The sequence below is a fragment of the Chaetodon auriga genome, chromosome 16 (assembly GCF_051107435.1).
Source record: "Chaetodon auriga isolate fChaAug3 chromosome 16, fChaAug3.hap1, whole genome shotgun sequence".
Lineage (NCBI taxonomy): Eukaryota > Metazoa > Chordata > Actinopteri > Chaetodontiformes > Chaetodontidae > Chaetodon > Chaetodon auriga.
Window position 1 is genome coordinate 20,080,314 of NC_135089.1, and position 26,485 is coordinate 20,106,798.

Here is a 26,485-nt window from a genome sequence, read left to right on the forward strand (position 1 = left end):
GTTTGATTGACCTCTTGTACTTTTGCAGAAATTAAGGTTTCGTACCAACTCCACATAAGGGGGTCAATTTCCTACTGAAAATCACAGGCACTTTTAATTCTTACATTTTTTTATGTTATGTGTGTGTGTGTGTGTGTGTGTGTGTGTGTATCTGTATATAACACATGCACACACACATTACACACACTAAATGGCTTTGTAACCTCTCAGCTTAGTAACTAGAGAATTAGACTCATAGTTTATTAATTTGATGATAGGACCTAAATACCTTTAAGACTTTATTTACTGTTACACAGATGGCACCCTGTTAATAATTTTGCATTCGTATGTACAGTATGTATATAATGATGTGTGTTTTAAAACATTAATTCTATTTCTTAACATGTAATGTTGACATGGCTGCTAAAGACACAGATGAAATGCTCTCAGGGACACCAGGTGGTTCATTATTGATGAGGTTTGACTGAGACATCTCAGATTCAACAGCCGCTCATTCATCAGGATATGAGAAGTGATCGCAGTGTAACTAAATCCAATCATTTGGACTAGCTGAGAACTAATATAGAAGCTGTAAGACTGACTGAAAACTACATGCAGATTTGTCACACTAATGCATAATGAGGGAGAGACACAGTTTGCTGTCACACTGTTGCTGTTGGAGGCGCTGAATTCGCTTCAAGGTCAGCCCGTGTGGGCGGTGCTGCAGCCTTATGATGTTTTTCCCGTACATGATGCTTGTTACTGTTCCGCTGGCTCCCCTATATTCCATCCTCTTACTGTTTTTTTCTTGTCTCAGCAGCTTTTCATTGCTGCGGTGTGACAGCACAGGGTCCCTCAGATGGAGAGGGGGCGCTGTCCATGGTGCTGAGAGCTGATCCCAAATCCGCGATATTTACCAAAATAAAAGAGGATGTTTTATAACATCATGGAACAAGTAAAGATGACAAATAGCAGCAAAATGTTGCAAATAAATTCTATTTTTCTTCTCCGATTGTGAAATGAAGGCCGGGTGAGATACGTTAACACAATCACATTTCCAGTTCGATCAATGAGCGTCAATGAAAAGCGCGACCAGTCCCGTCAAATGCGCGCGCCCGTGCCCAGACTGCCGCTGAGCATCCTGTGTTTTGCACACTTTTGTCAATCTGCCACGTGAGTGTTTCTGCACGGCAGAGGCTCTCGGAGAGACGAGGGATCCTCCTCAACGGCACGCGAGCTAATCGCCACGCTTCCGCTTGAATCAGCCAATCAGAGCAAGGTGCGCTGCGGCTTATAAACCCATCTGCTGCCGAGCCTTTCCGCTCACTGTCCCCGCTGTCCTATGAATCATTGACCCGAGCTGCATCCTTGATCTACCGCAACCGTGAAGATGGCGGCCCGGGTAAGATATATAGCATATTTATATATGTTTATGACAAAATGTAATATCTTCGTGTTTCTATTCTGGAAATAAGAGAAAAGATACACAGGGCGTAAAATGTCGGTCGAGCGTTGTCTCCCCTCAAATTGGAAGCAGCCTTGGTACCATTAGCGCCTGAATGTCACCGCGACAGCAGGATGTGGTGTTTATTTCACATGATTGCAGACCTCGTAACCCTGGCATGTGCTGGGGGAGTCATTTCCGCCAGGACTGCGCACTAGCTCCAGCATCACCCCCCCTCAGCCTGCTGACCGCTGCCTTCAGTGGGAGCATCGCTGCTTAATCCTGGGCTCTGCGTGCCCTTGAGCCGACGCGGCTGCGTAAAGAGCACCGAGCAGCCTTTACGAGCAACGCATCCGAGATAACGGAGTGGTCGTTTTGTGAGGAGTGGTCAGAACAGCGCGGCGCATCGTGCACAAGCAGCCCGTATGGAGCATGTCAGCATGCATTTGATGGTGTTGGACTAAACTGTGAGGGTTAGCATTGCTGCTTTAGCCTGCGAGTCTGTTTGCGGTGTGGAGCAGCAGAGCGGTGCACGGCTGGCTGGTGGAGTGTGTACACTACACATGTGTTTCAGTGGTTGTGTATGACCTGCCGACGTGCAGGGAGGATGATGTCAGGTACCCAGTGTCAGCCTGCCCTGTCTGCTCGCACTGTCATCACACAGGGACGCAGCTGTGGCTACCTTTGACAGGCAGGGTAGAGCTGAGGTCCCCTCTGTAGACTTAAAGCTTTACCAAAGTAAATTCCCCATATTCTTTTTGGTCTGCATCTTAAAAGTAGAATCCACTAATAATAATAATAATAATAATAATAATAATAATAATAATGCAAAAACTGTAATTAGTAAAGGTATGGCAACGCTGCAGTTGCATTTGCTGCATCATTATATTCCTGGTGGAAGCAGGTTTGCACTAAATTTAGCAAACTGAGCACAGATGGAGATATTGGTCTTTCAAAGTTGCGATACTATCTTTCCATCCTGTTATAGATGAACATAAAAAAGCATCCAAACGTCAAAAAGTTGCATGTCGAGTCTTTCCTCATTGAGAAAAAGCTGATCCTGTACATCATTCTAGCTCTGAAACACAAGTCATGAGGAATAGTTCGATTTTTGGAAAATTTGCTTACTTCCTGGCAGAGAGTTAGATGAGAAGATTGATACCACTCGCATGTCTGTGTAGTAAATATGAGGCTACCACTAGCAGCTTTTTAGCTTAGCTTAGCATAAACAAAGGGAAAGAGTTAGCCTTGCTCTGACCAAAGGTGAGAAAATCCACCTACCAGCAACTCGTAACATCACCAATAAACACAGCATGTTGTTATGTTCATTTCATCTGTACAAAAAATTAAGTATAAAAAAAGCAGTAACTTCTTGAAATCTCTGCTGGTTGCCTGGCAACTGTTTAAAGGCAAGGAATAGTCACATAACGCCCTCATGAACAAATTGTCGCTTTGACACTTCTGTCTTTGTGCTGTAGCTGTAGCTTCATGTTTAGCGTGCAGAAAGCTAAACTGATATATTCTCATCTAACACTCCACCAGAAAGTAAACGAGGCACGTGGAATGATTCCTCTATAATGAAGCAGGGTGCACTTGCAACCTTTCTTTCTTAGCATACCTCGCTTTCACCACAGGGGAGTTTATAGATTTTCACATGTCAGCTTACAGTCGAGGTGTGAGGAGGTAAAACTGCAAGGGTTTTAAATGCAAGTTAGAAAGAGACAAGTCACCACAAATCACAAAATTTTGTTTTTTAAACAGTTAATCATCTCATAGCCCCTCACATTTGTCTTGTGACCCCTGGAGGGATCCCAGTCCCCAGACTGGGATCACATATTCTACGACAGTATGATTTTATTCTAAAATGATGTGATGCAGCTTAAAATCCAGGGCTGCACATCCATTTATCTCATGCTGTCTTACATATTTTGGAGTTTTTTATTTTTATCTGTTGCAATCATGCTTGGGTTGGCACGGTTTGACATTTTCATGGTATGACAGTATGTGGTATTGCAGTAGTAGTAGTAGTATAATGGCCCCTAAGGAATGAAAACAGAAGGCTTTTTATTTATTTATTCATGTTATCGATATTATGGTCTATTTTTGATAATAACACAATAGAATTCAGTATTTCTAACAACACTAATACAATAATTCAATACTGTAGATAAGGAAATGAGTATGATAATCATGAATTTTCATACCATGGTACAACGCTGCAAGCCTGTGTCATTGTGCAGAGTCATGATGCAAGGGGCTAATAGCTGTAGCATTACACAACAAGACTGTCTCATTGTGCTGGTGTTACTCTGCAGAGAGAGTGAATGTAAATCATGCACACTTAAGAATGAGCGTGTACCTTTGTGCTGGTAGATTCGGTGCACTTCATCAGAAGCCTTATTCATAACCTCTCAGAGCAGAGAGGTTATGTTGGACAGCTCTTTCACTAGTTTCACCCTGCTTGAGCTTCTAAGGTAGATATGAAGAACAGCACATGCAGAGGTGACAGTCAGGGGTTAGTACATGCCATTAGGTGGGTGCTTTCATCTGAAGAACCTGATGCTTGTGCATAGATCTTGATCAGACTTGTCAAAGGGTAAATGTGAGGGCTACATTACACCTACAGAAGACACTGTGTGACTCTTTGCTAATAATCACTAAATCACTGTAAAAGCTCGGCTGAAGAAACAAGCAAGAATCTGCATAAAGCTGGAGGGAAGCGCTGACCTGTCAGTGCACTTGGTCCATTTTTACTGCAGAGCCCAGACAGGCTACAACAGCAGCATTTTGTTTAACAGTGTAGCCGCTGCTGTGTCTCAACAATCTGACCACTGCTGAGCTGTGGATGAGGCACAGCCCCCGAGGGGCTTCAGTCAGTGCTGCTACGAATGGCCGAATGCTTTCATTTGTCAGTTTTCACTTGAAGGATGGATTTGTGCATTACATCTATATGTAATTATTAAAAAGAAACTCTATGCCGTTACTCTTACATCAAAAGAAAAGGTTAAAGGCTTCTCTGTGACAGATTTCTGAAGGAGTACAAGCTGTGTCATTTGGACAGAAAAGAATAAATGAATATTTTGGTGATGAGACATTAAATTTGATTAGAATATTTCCCTTTTGAGGTGGTGCATACCTTTAAAACTATTAAAATATTGTTATCTGGCAGCCCTGAGACACCTAAGCATGATATCTGTTTTGCTTTCATATCAGTGATAGTTGATTTTTGAAGGGATTTAGACAGAAAACATATCAAAATAATTTAATTATCATATTTAAAACATTAGCAGAAAGGTGGCTGAGGAGCTTACTGTTGCTATGCCTGTCAATAACAAATTTGCACAAAGGTCAACATTAAGAAAACTATATCCCAATATTCATAAGAGTATTTTTCTAATGTCAAAATATATCACATTTTGGTCAATTTATGCAAATTTACACACCAAATAATTACACATAATAAAAAGTTTAATAACAAATAGATGCTTAAAGCCGTGTGAATAACTTCAATAACTCAGTTTTAAATGTGACTCCATTAAACATCAATATATGGTGACACTGAATTATTGTTCAGCACTGATATTGCAAACATGGTTTTCTATGAAACATGCTACATTGCTGCACAGCCTTTGTTCTGTCTTCTCTCTTTTGTTGGGTAGTGATCGCTGCATGGCGTATCTGTACGACACTTTCAGTATTTTCCACTTAAATTAGATTGATTCGAGGAACATTTTCTGCCAATCAATACAAAACCTATTATATTCCTTCTCCACCAGCCTTGTTCATTGGTTATGCATGATAAGACGCATCCAGATGCAATCCACATAAAGTGACAAAAATAATTCACATCAGCTACATTTACATTAAGTTTGGATGTAAGAGCATGGATCTCCATCTGTCTGCCATGTTGATACAAGTGTGTATGTGCATGGAAATAGGAGAAGCAATGGTACATTCGTCCTCGTGGTCATCCAGCATGAGTCAAACATGTCCACTGGCGTGTTGTTTGAGTCTCCCTGCTGCTGACACACACACACACACACACACACACACACACACACACACTCAGATAGCCTACCCTCACTTGCCCAGCAGACGATGTGCTGTTGCTGGGCATACTGAAGCTTGTCAGAGAGAGTCAGGACACAACTAACAGCTCCACAGAGTGACAGCAGGACAGACTCTTCATCACTTTCAAACAAGAAAATGTTGCCATACAAAGTAAAGCAAGGCAGTAATGAAAAAACACAATGTAGGATGGGAAATGAATTATTCAAAGGTTAATATCGCCTTGATAAATCTCACCATTTATATCACCTATGTGTCCGATGGTGTTGGCAGAAAAGTTGTTTTGAAAATCATGTCTCCCAATTCTCACTTCCAAAGCAGGTGATGGCCTGTTTGTCAAAGATATTCATGAATTTTTCATAGCTTTGTAATTATCCTGCCAGTAAAGCTTTCAGTGGGGAGGAGAAGAGGATGTGCACACTCTGGGTGTTACACCAACTTGCTGTACCTGACCCTCTGTGCTGAATTCCCTGTGGAGGGGGAAGGTAAAAAGAGAATCCATCAATAATGCCAAAATAAGAAACACTGTGGTTTGCTTGTCCTGGTGCTGATTCCAGGCTGGGCTGTTTTCGACTGACTGTCCACCGGTGAGGGAAGATGCAGAGATACGGTGAACACACAGCTGCTAGCTTGTCATGGTGCATCTGATCAGAAACAGTGTTTGCAACTAACTGATTTTGCTTTTGATGATAAATTACACCAGCTGTTTAAGTCATTTGTCAAAAAAAAAAAAAAAATACTGGCCATGGCCTCAGCCTAGTAATAGCTGGCACCATGAGAGTAGGAAAGAGACTGTATAACAACATCACACATGCTTAATGGCTAACATTAGCCTAACGATCACATTACAATAGAGAATTTAGATAAACATTTAGGCACCAAGTCAGTATTATTAGTATTTCAATGTTGAAAACATGAAATCTTTTACATGCTTGATTGAATGGCACTTTTCAAAATAAAATAACTGATTCAAAGCCAATTTTTCAACCTCAGTCATTTATCAACCTTTCTGACCAGATCTTACTGTTGAATTAACCACTTTTGCTGTCTGTCCAAACTCTTTAAATGCACAGTATCAGTGCATGCACGCTCGTGGAGAAATCCCAAGCTCAACAGAACTGCCATAGTCATTGTTGCTGAGTCATGATTGGTCAACTGTAAACCACAGCCAAAGTCTTTATTCTAATATGCAGCATCTTTAAGATGCATATGGGTGATCAGACCCTTAAAGAAGGGCTTGTGCAGTTTGGTGAGCTGTTAATGGATTATTGATCTACTATCTTGGTGAATTGGATGGTGAATTGACCTCAGGATTCACGCAGGGATTGTCTGTGTTTGCCTTGTGCACTTAAAGGTCCAGAGTGGAAGATCTGGCAGAAATGGAATATAATATTTATGAGTATGTTCATCTGTGTATAATCAGCTGAAACTAAGAATAGCTGTTCTTCTAACCTTAGAATGAGCCCTTTATATCTACAGAGGGAGCCGGTCCTCTTCACAGAGCCCATTGTGTTGCACTGTCATGTTTCTACAGTAGCCCAGAACAGACAAACTAAACAGTGACTTTAGGGAGTGCCTTTCAGGTTTTTCGTGTTTTCCGTGGCCACTGTGCAGGAGGGGGAGGCAAAAGGCTTTCAATTGGTTGCAATCTGTAACCTCACCACTAGATGCCACTAAGTCCGACACAGTGGACCTTTAAGTTAACACTAATCTCTATAAATAGAATCTGTATATGAATGTAGAATCTGCAGGCATGGGACAAGATTTTGGTATCAGAAACGTTCGGGTTTCTATTTGTGGTCTGTTTGTAGTCTTATTGACCAATCACGTTTGAGTGTGCTGTGGTTGTATGCAGAACAGCAAAAGCGGCAGAACGCATTGGCTTAAATGTATTGTTTGACCCATCGGATGGCTTTTTGTTAGCCTTTTGCTTTTAAATGTATATGCATTCATATGCAGATATCTGTTTGTAGAGATTAGCCAAATTCTCAAGTAGCTAATCAGACTGTAAACCATGACCGATGCACAGAAAAGGACGTCTTATCCCAGGTAGCTGTTATCTGGATATCCATTGGCAATATTGCCTCCAGGGGCTAAATTGTCATCAGACAATAGCTGGTGGATTCTGAGACTGAGTAAACACAGACAGTATTCTTCGGTTTAAGGCCAAGGATAAGCAAACAGTAAGACACTTGGACACACTCTTGGCTGTGGCTGAAACCAAACTGATGACCCTCCGTCCACCAAGCAGGCTCACCAGTCATCTGGCCTTCAGAAAGCCACTGGATTAGAGAGCAGCAACCCAAAGCTGAAGCATGTCAACATCACAAATGTTGAAGAGTAAAATGGTTGAGCCCATACTTATGTTAAACTTACCACAGTGTCTGATTTATCCTGTTATTACAGGTAACCGCTGTGTACAAACATCTTGTTGGTTTTCGTCATTTCTCCAATTAGAAGAAACCTTGTGTGGAGTGTGGATGCACCTGGGTTAACTAGTGAAACACTATTGTGCTGACTCTGAACACTGCATGTTGTGGACGTGAAATTTGAAGTTTTAATTTCAAGGTATTTTAAGGCAAAAGCCTCAAACTCAATCCAAACTCTGACAGATGCTTCAGCTATATTGAAATTCTCCCCATTGCTGCCAACATTTGTTTAGTTTCCCAACAGTGCAGCGTTCATGCTTTTTGTGTTTCAAGGACAATCTGATTGATGTAATTGTGTCAAAATCAATAGACAGAGATGGGTGCTTTTGTTTGTACGATCAGAGGGAAAAAAAAAACATGAAACACGCCTGCTTGTGTAATGGAACAAATGAGTGGGTTGCAAAAGATGGCAGCTCTCCCGATGTGTGTCTGCCCTTCTCCATGGTCTCTTTCTCTCTCCTCTTTAATGAAGTGAGCAGTTTATTTCCTTCATAATTTCCCTGTGGTTCCACAATCTATTGCTCAGCAACTGTTCACCAAGACCTTGTTATTTGCTCCTCTGCTTTTGCCTCTGTCTTAGCACCCACCCCCAATTTTGGAGGCAGCAGACTGCATCGTCGACATCTCTGTCGCTCTGCTTCAAACTGGTTTTTATAATCCTGATTAATGACCTGCACCACACTCACCTGGACTGACAACCAGCAGCAGCACCAAAACATGCATTTTCTCTGCCTCTGCATGGCCAGTCTTTTCATGAATTTGAAATTTTGGAATCACAATCCTTATTAAATCCTGTACTGTATTGTTAATTCACCATTTTTCTCTAAAACGTCATTTTCACTGTGATTTTGAAATTTGATTTATCAGTGCATTCATTAGCCTATCTTTAAATTATGCAGCTACTTGTTTGTTTTTTTTTACAGACACCTTTTTTTTAATATCAATTAATAAAGTCCTTCATCCCGTTTACATGTCATCTGTGGTCCTCCGTACTTTGCTGCTTCAGTGGAGTGACAAGCTAACATAGCTTAACTGTGCGGCCCGCTAACTTGAACATGGATGTTTTCTGCAGCTTGGGAGTCAGATTTCTATTAAATGTTTCTATTGACAAGGTAAAATATGTAAATGCCAACAAACCCTAAAAATGTGTAACAGTAGCAGCCTCTTTTCAAGTGTGGATGTGTATGGGCATGACACATCTGTATGAAACCACATACATGAGTATATGTCTTCCGTAGATAGAGACTGTGTTTGTGCCTGTCGCATACCTGCTTGTTTAGTATGCGAGCAGGTGTGTCTAGGAATGTGTGCCTGAGTGTGTGTGTGTGTGTGTGTGTGTGTGTGTGTGTGTGTGTGTGTGTTCAGAGAGAGATAGCAATGGCTAATCCCAGAGTGTCTCAATGCAGGGCCTTCCTCTCTGAGCTCTGAGCTGAAGCTATTTTTAGAGAGCAACTCTCTGCTGTGGGGCAGCCAACACAACAACCAAAGCTAACACACAGATGCACACACACGCTGTACACACTGTGTTTCTGGGAGTGTCTACGTCTGAGCCTGTGTGTGTGTGTGTGTGTGTGTTCACTGAGGACAGGAGCAGCTTTCAGAGTGGGTGTTGGCGTGTTTTTTTTATTATAATTGATATTATTATTATTTATTCTGCCGCCCTAGCACATCCATTTGAAGAATTAAACAGGGAAAATATTTATGGGTTAGGACTAAGTGATAATAATAGATAATATCACAATATTAATAAGAATATCTATTCAGTATTAATATATGACAATAACAACATGGCAAATTTGACTAATAAATAGATAAAGGACATTGATGTGAAGTGCAGTGAGCTGTGTTGCACTGCTATGAACTCAGTCACCACTTTTATAAGATTTTGAATTTAGGATCCTTAAAAGAATTGTTTCATATTTTGGTAAAAATACTTATTCACTGTCTTGCCAACAGTTGCATGTGAAGATGGACAGCACTTTCATTAAATGTAAGACTATGTAAGACTAAAGATGCCGCTTAGCTGAGCTTGACATACATAGGGGGAAAGAGCGAGCCTGGTTGTGTCCAAACGTAATAAAATCCACCTACTAGAACCTCTAAAGTTCACATTATATCTGGTTTGGTTCATTTGTACGACTCACGAAATGTTGAGTTGTGATGTTACAGGGGATTATAGCAGAAAGTCAATACTTCCACCCAAGAAATAGTCCAGTGCAAAACTGCAACTTGGCATTTTCAAAACTACTGACAGAGGCAGGCTAGATGTTTCCCCATGTTTTTAATTATGCTAAGCTAACCAGCTGTTGGCTGTAGCCTTATATTAGCAAATGGTATCAATCCTGTAATTCTTGGCAAGAAAGAGAACCAGTGTATGTCCAAAAAATGGTGAACTATTCCTTTAAGCAGGACAGTGGTTGTAAAACTCATGAGTGGACGCACATGACCACCAGGAAAAATGAGGAATAAAGCTGAAGTTAAGTAGACAAGAAACATTTTGACCTGTCAAACACAGATGGAACTAATAACAACACCAATGGCCAAGCCTGGACTTCCTGCCTGGAGGGACTTCCTGCTTTGCTGGCCAGCTAATTTGCCCGCAATGTCCTATGTTAAGAATGAGAAATGGAACGAGTTAATCAAAGAGAAAACATCCCACAGCAGCTGCAGTCACTCATAACCGTAGATTCTCACCCTCAATTATTTTCCAAGTCCGGCTCTTCTATTTGCTGCATTGCAGTAATTGCTTGAACAGAACCATCGTTAATGTTATTAGCTCCAGCGCTTGTCACAGCAAACAATAATACAATATGGTTTTACCATTCTAATATGACTCCACAGAAAGTCATGATAAAACCTCCCAGCCACAGTGAGTGTTTAACCGCATACACAGTGTTCGTGAGCAAGACCCATCCATCCAGTTTATCTCCTTGTCAGCTTGCAAGCGCTGGCTGACACAGTACAATACCTTAGTGGATTGCATTTAGACGCGACCATTCAAAGTCGTGTTTTGCCAGTCACTGCTGTGCACCTGACTGGTGGGTCCCGTGGTGTGTTGTTTTTCTTGCAGCAGAGCCGTCGATGCAGGGCAGCACTAGAGACAGGCGTCGTTTCCTGTGTCGGTTTTGAGATGGCGTGGAAGCACTTGGAACACACAGTCAGGTTTTGAAGTGCACTCGCTGATGACCTCTGAATGACGCCGCGGACTCTTTCTCGAGCTGCTCGCACTAATGCACACTTCACAGACTGAGAATTTTGCGACAGGAAGTGAAAGTTGGACGATCCTCTGCAGTGGATGAATAATTGGCCGCTCACCCAAAATAGCTCCGAAGCTGAACGTGGCCCGTGTGATTAATGGTTCATATAATTCACTGCATTTGTTGCATTAACACATTTTTAGACTTACTTTATGTGCCCTTTTTTATTCTTTGCAACATTTAGAATCTCGTGAGAAAAATGGCATTTTGTTTTTATAAATTATATGAAATGACATCTGATAGGGAAGAATTAAACATGATTTAACACCGTCTTCAACCGAAGACTGCCAAGAAATTACTTAGTGTGTTGTATTTGAATGGAAAAGTGAGTTGGCTCCTACAGGCAGCTTATTAATTTCATAATGTGCTCTGTGAGGGCTGATGGCAGATATTGAATTTGTGGCTCTTAACTCCTTAGTGCTGAGCAGGAGCTAATCAAAGGCTTTGTAGATGATTTTGGATGGTTCCTGTCATCTATTGTAATTTGGCTTTTTAGGAGCTTAATCAAGCATCTGTCAAAATCAGTATCAGCGTTTTTAAGCCCTGTTTGTGTTTCATGTGTTTATACTGTACATGTTATTGCATATATTCCAAAGCTTGTGTTGGTAAGATACAATTAAGCGCTGGCCTGGGCTCATATTTCATACCCTTGGACGGAAAAGTCAAACAGTGGTTTCAAATTGAATTGCAGTGAAGTAAATGCAACAAATTTGTTTGACATTGATTTTTCTGACATTCTGTGGCAAGATCGCAAAGCCAAACTGAGCGCAGAGGCTGAGTTGTATCAGCTTACATGATTAAGATTGAATGATTGTAGCTCATCGTTGGGTTTTTCGTCCTTTCTCAGTTGTTTTCTCATACTGAAGAAGCTGAGTGTCTCTGTGCTGCTTCCCATTAATGTGATGAAGTGATTGAGTTCTGCCAGAGCTTTCCGTCATGTATAAGAACACACTCAACGCATTGTTTATCAAAAATCCAATAAAAGAACATCCTGATTAACTTATCTGACCATCTAATGCAGTCTAATACACCAGCCATGGAATAAATCCTCAGTCTGTTGAAGCTGTTTTAGAGAAGCGTTGACTGTCTGGTCATTTTGGAGGACAGATTGCACCGTGTTTGTGGTGCTGTGGAACTGCATTGCATTGCATGTTCATATAAATGGGCTGGACATAATATTAGAAACACCTCTCAGTATGATGAATGAAGCACATAAACTAGAGCCTCCAGAAAAGCCATACTGTTCTCAGAAATAAACCTTATAACCATCATGATGGTAGGATTTATTGCAGGACTGTTGTATTGGACTACATTAGTTATAGCTAGGTGTACATAATAAAGTGGCTACTGATATATATTTTTACAACAGAATATATTTTTCCAGTGGGGGAAACTTGTGTGTACTTGTGTTTCACTCTCCCTTTAGCTCTCTGTTTGGTCTGCACCAGCTCCTGTGGTCAATATCTGGCTCTTTAGCTGCTAACTGCTCCACTATGCAGAGATTCTGCTGATACAACATACAATATTGCATCTGTAAAGCACTGCTAACATGGACTACTTGATTAAAGCTGAGATCATCTTCACGAGTCATGTTGTAGTCCAGCTCAACAGGGGACAACAGAAACCATGGTGTCGGCTGTGTCGACATTGTAAACCTCAGCTCTGCTGCAGCAGCAGCTTCATTACCCATCGACTTCCAATGCAGACATCTCACTGGATACACCCCATGAGGCCCCGCAGGATGAATAATTTAATGGGAAGCTTGGAATAAGAGGAATATTTAGCAGGGGAGTGACCGTTTCATTATGCGGCCACTCCCTGCTTCTGCAGTGTTACACACACACACACCACTGCCAAAAGAGGGGAAAGACTTTTTGAATAATACATTGAAGAAACCATACAGCAGACTTGATACAGGCTCATGGGAGAGAGGCCGAACGATCAGCCACTGAAAGAAATAACATGGCCGAATTAAAAAGATGGAAAATTGATTAGAGTTTTAAAATGATTCCTTGTTGCTGGACATAATGATGTTTGCTGAAATGAATGCAATAACCAGTTAGACGAGGGCGGCAGTGAAGTGAAATCATTTCACAGAAAGCCCAGGGATAGATTATTTTTCCACAGACAGCATCAGGCGATTGAACGCAACAGAATGAAAGAGATGATAGAGAGGATGTTTCGGCAGAAGGGAAATCAAACATCATAGAGGTTGCAGGGAAAAATAGCTTTAGTAAGTACACATTACTTTAACTTAGAGAGGTGCAGCTTTGAAAGGGCGAAAAGAAACACCTGAGCCAGCAGCAACTCAGAGGAGATCCTTGGACCAGCTCTTTGTCTCATATCAGCAGGCCAGACACAACAGGCGTTGGCTGAAGCTGTGTTTTCTCCAAGTAAATCAAACAAAGAGACTGTTGGAGCTTTTCTTCGTGTCTACAGCCAAACTGCAGTCACAGCACTCTTTCCCAAAAGTCAAGAGCCAATATTTTAATGACAGAGGAAAGGAGGGAAGAAGCAAGGGAGAAAAGAAATTGAGAAGGAAGGATGATCTCCATGTCTCAAGGTCCTGGAAATATTTCAGCAGTTTATTGTGCATTTCTAAATAATTGTGATTCATGTCTCTCCATGTAAAGTGTTCCCAGCCTGTGTGTCGGAGCCTCCCGGTGGCTCACCAGATAAATCTGAAGGAGTTGGGTGATGATCACACAAAGCTCTACTGTTCAAATTAGTGGCATTTTTTTTGTTATTCATAAACTAATCTATGTTTTTAATGGTGAATAACTACAAGGATTCTACTGTCCTCTAAGATAAAAAAAAATAATAATAATCAAATTTTGCTACCATTTGACAGAGCCAGGCTACCTGTTTTCCCCAGCTTCCGGTCTTTATGCTATGCTAAGCTAACTGGCTGCTGATTGTAGCTACATATTTACGATGCACACATGAGAGTGATATCAATCCTCTCATCTAACTCTTAGCAAGAGAGTGAATAAGCACATTTCCCATAGATTTTGAACTATATTCTTTCATATGAGTCTTTTATTATGCTTTCATAATGGATTTTATGAACTCTATAAAGTGTGTGATTTAATTTCAAGCTAATGCTACCAAGTGTTCACAATAGATAGATAGGAAGATTGACTAGAAAATGAAATATGAATGTGTTTCCGTCATTTTCTGCTCTGACAAGGATCATTTTCACCTTGAAGCTGTGTCTTTCTGCTGTTCCTCATGAGTTTAAAGAGCTGTCAGAGGCAGCTCTGGGCTTCCTTGAGGCAAAGGTAGACACAGTTCTGCTCAGTAAATGAAGCAGGAAGTCAAACAGGGAATTCATGCAAGAGAAATGGTGTTAACGTGAGCGCTTGTTAAAACTTGTTCATGTATTTTCTTCTGATATTCTTCCACTACCTGTTATGTCCTGTCTGTTTGAGCATGCCGGCTAATGCTAGCTGATCCAGTCCTAACAGACCAAACACAAAGCAGTAACTAGTGCTGGTGTGAATCGCTGCCCTTCCTCCACCATGATGGATTTAAATTCTGCTTCACAGATTATGGATTTCCAAATGTATTCATCCATGATTGACTGATTTACAGCATTGATTGAATGACATGTGAAATGAAATTACCATAAGGGCACAGTGAAGGTTCCCATTCGCAATATGGTCACACTGATGACACCCCCCCTCTCATCCATTAACAATTAACATTCACCCACCAGAGAGGAAAAATCTGCTGATTCCTGTCCCTTCTATCCATCTTGTCTCTTACCACGATGAGACAGTTGGCACCTCGTCTCTAATGTGGAGAAGAGATGCAGCCTTATGATGAACATAACGCTGTATGTTTGGCATGGCACTCAGCAAACAACTCACATCATCAAACCACGACCAGATTTGGGGTGAAATTTGTAGCTGGAGAATGTGCAAAATTGGCAAAAGAAAATGAAGAAATATTGAAAAATGGTTTGAATCCAATCCAAGCAAACCCCAAATCTGGCATGCATGCACCTACCCCAGGTGATCTCTGTGTGTGTGTGAGTGTGGCCTGCTTGAGTGAAGCCATACATGTGAATGCGACTTGAATGCACCTGTCTTCAGCTGCCACAGCTTCGCACCTCAGCCTCTGCAGCTTGCTGCTTTAAGTCCCGCTCTGTCTCAAATACTGTCTTCTGTCCTTCCTCTCTGCTTGCCTACGCTGGCGCTACAAGGTCGTAATATTTTTCAAGGTATGTATGGATACACACCTGTCAAACTTTCAAAACGAGCTGCCGTCTTCCTCGTCATGTGGGACATATGTGCTACCCTGACAGCGTGCTAACAGTCTGTGGCTCTCTGGCTGGAGAGGGTTGCATAGAGGACGTGCGTCACTGCTTCCAGCCCCATGCTGCAGGTTAGCTACCTGGCTAGCACCTCAGGAGACAGGCAACCATGCGCATAGCAGCAACCCTAGAATGTCTGGCATCATTGCACTCAATGGCTGAGCTGCAATGTAAGGCTGGTTTCACATGTTGACGCATTGGAAACATCCATGAATCACCCCCCCTTTCGCACTGCAACTGCGTAGTCTCTGAAGCCCAGAACAAAATGGGTTTGTTCCACTGGGAGCTCACCATTTTGATTCAAGTGGCTGGTAGTCTGAGCACAGATTGAATCCAGCAAAGTAGATTGATATTATAGCACAGTAGCCAAGTTTTACTAACGTCTAAGATCCTACCTGTGAAATGAAGGTTGATATTCAAGGGATCTGATAGAGTAATGATGTCGTTTTAGTCGAGCAATAAAGTGGTTGATGGTTATTTAAAGCTCCGCTCCGGGCAGAAGTTATCCTGTCAGTATGAAACCCTGTCTGCCTGTTAAAAGCTGTCTGAAAAAGTTTGCTCCTTCACAAATGGTGAACACCATCCATCTTCAGTTTGTTTCAGCATTTATTTATTTTCTCCTACTTGACCTGACGCTTATTTGACACTTAGATCAATAACGAGTGTTTGTAAGGTTAGCCAAAGAGTGACAGAGGATAGATTTGTTCTGACCAATGATGGAGCAGATGGCGGGCTTTGAAATGTGTAAAAACAAAGATATACATGGACAGCAGAGACGTGGGTTGTGCTCCAGGAGTGGATTGCAATGTTTCAATGGATGCTGTGATCAGAGGTTTCCAAACCCAGGCGAGCTCCGTGGGTTAGATACTGTGTGACGTGAAAGGGACGAGGTGCAAATGGATGCTCTGAAGACAACGGGAGGCTGGTGACTGTGGTCGCAGTTCGAGTGGTTGTCAATCAGAGCGCATGGAGGCGTTTAAGGTTTATTAAAACATTTAGTGTCTGATTGCTGTGATGAAAATTCGCCCTGCATGGAGTCACAGTTCAGTCACATCTGAACACGCATGCACATATTTTTAGATTTAGCTTAACTTTCCGAGAACATGGAGGACGACCTCAGTGTCAGACTTTGAAAAACCCAGCTTTAGATCATTCTTTTTGTCATTAAACTTGTCACCTTTGGAATTCATTTGGAATTTGGACTGCTGATGAAGACCCAGAAAAAAAATGTTTGTTGACCTTCGAGTCAAGATTATTTTGCTACAGTGCAATTTCAGATAATATGAGACACATTATATGAACATGAACATGATTGCCAACCACATCCCAGGTTTACTTCTACAAGAGGATCTGAAAGCTTGATACTGTAAGTTTAAATATAGATGTGGTTGAACTGTTGGTTGAAAGGACCATAATCTTTTATATTTGATTTCTTCGGGAGAGAAACAATTAAAAGACCGATTCTAACCAGCTGTCATTGTGTCGGGCTTTAAATAAACCATGTTCTGATACTTGATGGTCACTGCTTTTTAGGTTACCCAGATGCTTTCTAGGGTAGCCTAGATGGGATGCAGTCTGCAGATACTCAGATTATATTTGTTTTTCATGATGCTTTTGCTCTTTCCTGTCCTCTCCATCATCCACATCGATCTTTTTGCCACTTTGCTGTCCCTGCTGAAAGCAATATTTCCCATCTCCATTACCACAAAATGTTTTTCAACATGTATCACATTCGTGTTTTGTTCCACGAGTGAAATTGTTTTTCATTCCCCAGTTTATGGCTTGCCGTTCTCAACAAAAATGGTTTTGATTGGTTGTAATGATATTTGAGATACCTGCACTGTGAATATTTAGAATATTGAAGATAGCTGCAACTACATTTAGAACTAGTCAGAGAATCTCTGAATCAGACCTTTTGTGATTGATAATTGCTCAAGAAATGTGTCAATTGCATATTTTTACTTTGATACATGCAAGCAGCGAAGTCCTAATGATTAAGCATTTGGAAAAATATAAATACATGCACATCTGTGATATGTTCAGGCAGGATGTTTGAATTATCCCCAAACTCTGCGGTGCAGAGCACTGTGGTGTCTTTCAGCTCCTTGTTTTGGCTTTATGGCCTGCAGCTTTACAGTTTTTGCTTCACTCTCACAGCTCTCATCAGCCTCCAGCTACAGCAGGCAGCTGTTCAGCAGTAAGAGCTCTGATAAACCCACATGTCAGCGGGTCAACATAATGGAGCATTTGTGCACATTAATCGACATTGCAGTGACGACATCAATGTAAATATGTCTGGGTTAGCTTGATGGCTAATTTGCAGCCGTAGTCCTGAGACAGCTACCAGGTGCGTATATAAGGAGATGTACAGTGATGATTAGTCAGTTTTATGTTGCTCAGTGCAGCTTTAATTTTGAGTTTAACTCCTGAAACATTCACATCTTAAACTTGTTTTGACAGCCTTGATCAGTAAGTCTGAGTAGTTATGACATTGTTGATTTAAAATCTCATCCCAGACATTATGAAAGTGAATGTGGAATTGACATTTTTGAGGCTGTAGTTTGTTGTGTTGTTGTTTTAGATTGTGTGACCCTTGTTGTATTTCAGCCCTGCTGTATAATATGTTTGATAAGAACACTGACAGATTCTATTCGGTAAAGAGAATCAAATATCTATCCATTGGCTGTGATGGAGTCATCTTTGGGAAATTAACAGCAAAGGGAAAGAACTGATGGTTATTTTGGGTGAAAGGCCCCTTTAAGGCTTTTTTGACACATTGGTCTTGCTCTGTTTCACCTCTGTCTGGCCAGACTACAGGGGAGCAGGAGATGTGGGCACGATGCCAGCACTGCAGTGTTTTCTACCAGTTTGTCTCAGCCCTGATTCCCAGTTCCTCTCTCTATCTACAGTCTTTTATTTTCTAATGTAGAAAATGCAGGTAGTGTACAAAATATAAAGTGCTGTTTCATCATGGCTCTATCCGCATCTCTCTTTCTGTCTAAGTAAACTTAACGCCTCAGGATGCCGTCATCCTTCTGATTTTTGTCTCCTGTCATGCGATAATTGATTGAGAGTTTTTCCGTAATCAACAGGTGGTTGATGACAGATCTTCTGCTTCAGATCTCACATGCTTGGCACTTTATCTCATGTTGCACTGGTGGCTGGAAAAAGACATGAAACAGCACAAACACGTTGCTACAAAATGCTGTGGCAGAAATTCGGGGGGGGGCTTGGAGGGTTACTAGATTTTTGCTCGTCATCTGGATCTGGAATCTCGCCCATCAAACAGTTTTTGTTTTCTATCCATGGCTACTCTCCTAATGAGGAGGCCTGACGACTGCTAAATATAATTGCATTTATGTGCTGTTTTGGCAGGAGATCAAAGGAGATCAATAAAATCTTAGGCTGCTGCAGAGGGTGCAGCTTTGCAAGTCAGAGAACGATCTGACAGTGGTGGATGCTTGTTTATATGCCAGCTGGTTATGGATTCACACACACTGTACTGACAGACAGTGAGTTAATACAATCAGCTAAGTAACAGGACCCTTACCTGATTGAGTTGTCCACTACTGCAAACAAATGGCTGGAATATTTTAAAATGGATATGATGTGACGATGCATAATGATGAACCGAAAGAGAATCAACACCTGAATCTGCAGCTTCCCTCGGCTTTACAGAGGATTATAATGAGGTTCAGCTCATTTTCTAACAGATTAGTCTTTCCAGTTTTGGTGCTTTCAAACACAGCAGGCAACTGTTGTCACCCCCCAAAAAAGTGGAGCATTTAGCAGCTGAAGAGCCAGATGCTCCCTTCAGGAGTGAGTGATCATGAACGTTTGAAAAGGGGACGTGTTGAAGATAAATGTGAGGGAAAGTCTCCTCACTGTCTGTCAACAAGCTGCTATATGGCAGTAGCTTTAAATGGTTAGTTGAAGCAATGCGCAGATCAAACAGGGAGCAGCAGGAGCTGACCTATCAGCGTGTCCACAGTAGAAGTGCCGTCTGACGTATTTCACACCAGTAGCTTAAAACAGTTTGCAGCAGCGTAACCTCCGCTGCCTCTGAGGGACAGAGACGTTTAAGCCCGCGATAAATCAGCTGGCAGTAAAGCCCAATGTATCGTCGGAGGCTCTGCCTGGTTGCTTAATGCAGTTGCCATGGTTACCACTTCATGCGCTCAGGCTGCAGAGATGTGCATTGGAATTTCTCTGCTTGCTGAACCTCGCGGCTCAATCTCTCTACCTTTCTCCTGTGCTGCAGAGATGGTTGTACTACAAAGGCCTTTCCATTTGTGTCGAAGATGAGGACATGGCAGTGTGTCCTTGGTGGAAAACTAATATAACCTGTCTTATCACTGTACAATATTGAGCGCCTGAAAGGGCTCAAACGGCATTGAAGTCAAATAGTCAGATAAAACTGATGAGATAGGCTTTTTTTTTTTTTTTTTGAGACATTGAAAGATCCCAAATATGATTTCTCTGTCTCTGGCCAGCTGGTGATTCACATGTTACTTTTTGCCTCCCTTAGGCATGAGAAGAACACTCATTCTCTTTCTGCAGTCATGTCAGATATGCTAAATATGCAACATCTGACTAGACTTTCAAAATAAAGCTGGCTGAGAAACTTGGTTACGCACAGAAACCGCTTGGCTACGTTCAGTAAAAGATCATGGTTTGCCTTTAAAAAAATCAATATTGAGTATTGGTTTTGGGAATGGAGTTCTGGGCTCCTGTGTGGCGGTTGTGTGTGTGGTGCACCACTCTACGCCAACCTCCACCCATAGGATGACGTTATTTCACCTTCACCCCCCTTTATGCTGTTGTTCTACATTCCTGCTTTATTCCCTCCCTTTGTAACACTTGAATGCTGCTCAATATTGATTCCTCACTTGCTCTGAGATAAACATTCAGAGGAATTCCTCCTCAGGCGTTGCCGTTCTGTTTTTCCTGAAGCTGCTTACTGCCTGTGTGACAGGCTGCAGACGCTGAAACTAGATCTGTGATTAACCAAAATGCTGTCCTGCTTTACAATACTGCATGGCCTTTCTGTGCTAATGCAGAGAAGAGATTTTTTATTTTTTATTTTTTTTTGGCTATAGATTAGGGTTGTCCACTTTTTCCATGCTCATGACGAAGATAAAAATACCCACACCATGTCACTGAAACAGTTCTCACCTCTCTAATAATAGAACTGAGGTGAAACCTTCATCACTTTTCCTGACGTAGCCTAGTGTAATTCATCCTTCTAGACCTACAATTAGAACTTAGGTTATCTAAAGTACTGGAACAAGTATTCTGATCCTTTACTCATGTAGAAGCAACCAATTACTCCATTACAGATAAAACTCCTGCTGCTTTTTAATGTATGATCCTACCCTGAAAACTAATTAGTAACTGTATATAGCAAAGTGAAAAGTATAATAATCTCCCTCTGAAATATGAAATGCTCGAGCAGAGGTACCTCAGAATTATATTTAAGTATGCTACTCGAGTACATATGCAGTTACTTTCACCGCCGGCTGTCTCAGCAGGTGTCAGCAACACCCTGTGACGTCCAGAATGCTTCTACTCTGCTACCAATTTAAAGTAAATATACAAGTTTTTACTGATTTCAAGTTAGTCCAAATTATAACTTCAAGTTTTTAGAGCACTTCAGATCTTATAATGAGCTCTTCTGACTTGAAGTCTTTTGACTTGAATGAATTTACTGCTGAGACTCCAGAGGAAACATCAGCAGCATATTACCAGTTAAAACAGGCCCTCGTCTTTTGTAGATTTGAAGCAAATATTCCTGATGGAATGCTGTGTGTGTGTTTAATGCATGTTAAATTTAGTGCTTGTTTGTTTTCATCATAATAACACAATGCAAAGGAACGATAAAGGAACTGTTGTTGATTCGACTCCATATTTTACGTTTTTTTCAAGTTCAGTTAACTCAGATGATTTTATATTTTCAGAACTCGTAAGACGACTTTGAGCTACTTAGTCGGCCTCAGTTCAGTTAACACTGAAATGCTTACAACGTACAGCTGAATAGAAAAATATAATGGATGTGTGAAATTCAGCCACAGTTATACCATGTTGGAATTTTAAAATCCTGATAAATGCATATGATTTTGCTTCGATCGGCTTTTGATCGGCTGGAACGCTCCATCTAAACCATTGATCTCACTTCAATGCGTTGCATAGAGTTCGCGTTCAGCATTAAATAAAGGGAAAAAAAAACCCTCTGCTGGAATCTAAAATGTTCAGTCATGCTCGATGTGGTTTTGATGTTGCTCTTTTTCTCTGTCTTCCTCTTCGCAGACCATGCAAGCGGCGCGATGCCCGACAGATGAGCTGTCGCTGACTAATTGTGCTGTGGTGAGCGAGAAGGATCTGCAGTCAGGACAGTGAGTAGTCATTATCACCTATTCCTCAGTGCTTTTGTCAACAAACAGCACGCACACACCCGGCATCTCTCCAATCATTTTCTCATCCATCCACCCACCTCATCATTCATCCAGAAGGTCACAGTCAATCAGCTGACATGAGGCTGCACGACTTGCAGGGTGTGATTATCGTGATTATTTCACTGGATATTGTAATAATGATAATTAAAGCTGCAAGAATATGATGTGGAAATCGGCCTTTTCGGCCTGACTCACAGAGCATACAGTAATATGGTTCATTTCTCATTCTACCATCATGAAAACATATATGATCTGATCCCTGACCAGTGTGATAATATTCAGAACAATTAATACTGACGTGCATGCATCCATCATTTCCTGTGTATCCCTTGTGCGTGTTAAGGTCGTAGGAATCCAGCACAGGAATGGAGGACTCTGCCAGCAACAAGAAGAAATGCTATGTAGAGTGAAAATTGCCGAATGTTCATTAAAGTCAATTTCAGCTCAGTTTCAATTTTGATTCATATCTTGCCAAACCAGAACAAAAGTTGTCTCCACTCTGGGTGTTCATGTTACCCCAAATGCTGACATGTCTGCACTGACATCATCACAGTCGACCCTGTAAATGAAATACACTGTGGAACAAAAAGCAGTTACACACACCCTTGTTTTTATGATTATTACTTTTTTTTAGTGTGTGCATTTTTTGATCATGACAGACCAGTTTGTGCCGCTGTGAAATGAAAGCCTCTCCGGGAGGTTTTGCGTCCTGCAGCGTGATAACCGTTCAGACACTTCAGATGTCATCGCGTTCCTGCTGCTTTTATCTCGAGCGTTGAAGAAACAAATAACTTCAATAAAATATGATGCGACTGAGCTGCTGACAGACAACAGAGGGTTTTCATAAGGAGTGACACATGCTCACTGCAGCAGCAAACATATGAAAGTGTGTGCATGTGTAGGTTTGCATAAGTATGAGACACTAAAAAAACACAAAGACGTTTCAAAAATAAAATGCATGGTGTTTCATGCAACCAGATCCTGTTAAGTTATGGTATAAATGTTGATGCCCACATTAGTTTCCACCAAAATAACCTGTTAGAATTTGAAGACTAATGAGTATGTCCTATATTTTTGCTGCCATGGCAACTGCAGCCTCGTGTTTGTCATTCAGTGCCACCAAGCAGCGAAGCTTTTTGGCTTTTTCTCTGGTATCTGCAGCACATCATAGTCTGATGATAAGGCATTGTATTGTTAAAGTCACGACTTGAAGAAGCTTCAAGGTGACACGAATCTTCAAAAGGAAGGCGTTAACGCCCAGTGTAATGATGTGATGTAATGCATTCCTCAGTGTCAACAACATGTTTTTATTCTACATCTGTTTCTGTCTCTGTCTCACAGCAGACTCACTTTAAACTCTTTTGATGAGCCTTTGAGTCCAGACCTTTGAGTGTCAGGAGTTGACCTTTCTTCTTCATATCAGGCAACTTTTCAGCAAAGCCTCAATGAAATTGGCCAATCAGAAAGCACTGCGTGGTTTCCATATACTTCTGTGTTTTTTTCCTCATCTCCCGAGAAGTAACCTGTAAAAAGATCTGTGGAATATCTGAATTAATTAATGAGCTGTACGAACCAGTGTCTTTAATCTAAAATGAGAAAATGTATATGTGCAAGATGAAAGAAGTCGTACGTCTTCACAAACCCACAGAGATTTGTCACCCAGCTCTGTGATTCTCTGACCTCTCAGCTTTTTACTCTCTTTTGGATAACTGTAGACTGACAGTTAGCAACTAGCTGATGAAGCTAGTCAAGCATTTTGTAGCTAAAGAGGCACATATGCCCCCCAGAGCTGGAGGAGACCAAACAAGAGCAAGAAGGACATTGAATATTGAGCTAATATTTATCAGGTGGCCAGAAACTCTGAATGAAAGCTGATATTGGTCCACACTCTCTGTCCTACTGGATGTGTAAAAGGCAAGTGTTTGCTGAAACATTATTCATGTTGTGGCCAAAAAACTCTATTAATACACCTTTAATCCCCACACAGTAACTGTGGGGAAGAAGGAATGGCAGTGACAGGTTGGATAAAATAAACTGATTGAGAAAAGAAATAATAGCACATGAATAACCAACTGTCTCCTGTCTCTGCAGACACGTGACTGTGAAGACCACCCCCAACCACAAGTTTGTGTTCACAGTCAAGACCCACCACACCGTGACACCAGGAAGCATCGCCTTCAGCCTGCCGCAGGTACACACACGCGCACGCATGCACGCACTCACATGTTAATTACCACTTGTTGGCTCGATGCTCGCTCAATCCTTATCTCTCTTTCACTTGTCTCTCTTGTAGAGGAAATGGGCCGGTCTCTCCATTGGCCAGGAAGTGGAAGGTATAACACTCTTTGTTTGATTGCTGCAAGTGAAGGTTAACTATACAAGCAGGACAACAAAAGGAATTTCCCCTCGCGGGACTAATAAAAGGAATATTGAAAGCTAATTGATGTTCACTTTGCCGCGCCCTGCTTGGATGCAGTATACAGGGATAGATGACCGCTTGAAACAGGAATTTCTGAAACATGGGTCCATGATTTCAGATTAAGTTTTAAAAAGCTGGCTTCTCATTTCTAATTGGCGACAGTTACTTAAGTACTGAAGTATAGAAGTATGTTGTGCTGGCTTGAAGTGGGGAAAAATGTCCAGAGTTTACTCTTTCATGATGAGGAGTAGTGTTTTTTGGCAAACATAACATCTTCCCCACATCCAGTTAACAGCAGGATGCAGCTAATATTAGCCAGAACATTGACAGCATCCATGACCGCCGCACAGTGGGAAACACTGCACACTGCAAGTTAGGATTTAGGCTTTACACTCTACCCACTAAAACAATGTACGGTGTGGGATTCCAGTCGAAGATGTGGCATTTATTTATCTGATATGTTCTGCTCAGTTCTTTTTTGACGTTCTGCTCTGTGGTCTGTACTGAAGCTCGAACGTCTCAGATCCATTTGTCCCATCTGTCTCCTCAGTGGCCAACTACAACTTTGACAAGTCCAAGCAGTGCATTGGCGCCATGACAATCGAAATCGACTTCTTGCAAAAGAAGAGTACCGACTCCTCCCCCTACGACTCAGACAAGATGGCCGCCGAGTTTATCCAACAGTTCAACAACCAGGCCTTCTCTGTTACCCAGCAGGTTCGTGGTCTCAAGGCATCCGGGCTCGAACACACATACACACTAATGCAAAGACGTGGAAGCACAGACACATTTGGCTTTGTTCTTTGCTCTTTGATGCTGCTCTCCAGGTTTTTTTGATCGTCGCCTTGCTTTTCTCCGTCTCTCAGCTTGTGTTTAGTTTCTGCGACAAGCTGTTTGGCTTGATGGTGAAGGATATAGAGGCCATGGATGCCAGCATCCTGAAAGGAGAGCCGGCCTCTGGAAAGAAACAGAAGGTACCGGACCACACGCAGAGCTTGTATTTAATGTGCTTTGAGAAATTAATTCTCAAATTAAGCTTTTATTAAAAGAAGTTACCTGCAACAGTAATGTCAGGCTGAAAGGTCGTGTTGTTCAGGTGTGACTCAATTCTCACACCGGTGGAATTTTATTGGTCTTAAATTTCATTTTACCTCTGCTCCGTTACATCCAATTTATAAGCCTTGGGGTTTTCAGAGGCGCAGAGGTTGCAGCTCTGTTCCTTGTAAACTGGACTAACATTGTTACCCTCCTGTAATTAAACTCTAATTAATATCTAATCAGCTTGAAATAACACTGCTTTTGAGAAGCATGATGGATATGATCTGGATCTGCAGTCATGCATTGCTCATAATGGATGGAGGGGATTACAGTGGCATGCACTGTGAAATGATACGCCATATGTTTCCCATATATTGCCGCTGCTTGTGAATAACTCATTTTGCATTTAAACATCATCTTGATCTGCATACACACCCGTGTGACAAGTGGTGCCACTGTAATACAGATGAGCATCCTACTCCCCCAATTTATTGTACTGTGCTCATTAACTATTCATGCACATCAGTACGGGGGTCCCTGAGGACAAAATGCCATCACCGCCGAAAGCAGCAAACACTGAGAGAAATGCACTTCACGTCTAAACATGAAATTCTCTTTTCTCCGACAGATTGACATCGGGCTGATGGTGGGCAACAGCCAGGTGATTTTTGAGAAGGCAGAGAGCTCATCCCTCACACTTGTTGGTACGTTCTTTAGTTCTTCCCACAGGCAGCTGATGCTTCCCAAACTTTATCGACCTCAGGATTTGGGTTTTGAAGGAAAATATGTCACAAAGTCAACCAAGCAAATGTAGTCAGAACAGTTTTATAAATGTAACAGAAAGTTTTTAAAAGCTGAGATATTTTCATGCTATGCAACCATCATGGTAAACTCATGGTGCTGCATGAATAATATGAGGCCTGTGGAGCTGTCATGTATTTATCTATGTCCTCCACAGGGTGGCAGTAACACATTACAGCATTCTCGTATCATCTTCCACATCACCTCATAAGACGCCACTGTCTGCTTAGGAAAAGGCCGAGAAAGACTGATAAACCAAACTTGGCTTATATTTTATGGT

General features: G+C 41.6%; 1 protein-coding gene across 4 annotated transcripts in view; it reads left to right on the forward strand.

Annotated features, from left to right (window-relative positions):
* Window positions 1-1,079: 1,079 nt before the first annotated feature.
* The window catches only part of LOC143333597 (vesicle-fusing ATPase), a 34,892-nt gene continuing 9,486 nt past the window's right edge, over window positions 1,080-26,485 (forward strand). The window contains exons 1-8 of one of the 4 annotated variants that reach the window (XM_076751702.1): window positions 1,278-1,381; window positions 15,385-15,402; window positions 21,802-21,887; window positions 24,039-24,138; window positions 24,241-24,280; window positions 24,917-25,083; window positions 25,233-25,340; window positions 26,033-26,108. In XM_076751702.1, coding sequence (XP_076607817.1) covers window positions 1,370-1,381; window positions 15,385-15,402; window positions 21,802-21,887; window positions 24,039-24,138; window positions 24,241-24,280; window positions 24,917-25,083; window positions 25,233-25,340; window positions 26,033-26,108 — 607 coding nt within the window. In that variant the 5' untranslated portion in view covers window positions 1,278-1,369. Of the gene's footprint in view, window positions 1,382-15,384; window positions 15,403-21,801; window positions 21,888-24,038; window positions 24,139-24,240; window positions 24,281-24,916; window positions 25,084-25,232; window positions 25,341-26,032; window positions 26,109-26,485 lie in introns of all 4 variants that reach the window. The other 3 variants (XM_076751703.1, XM_076751705.1, XM_076751704.1) reach the window with 3 other exon arrangements.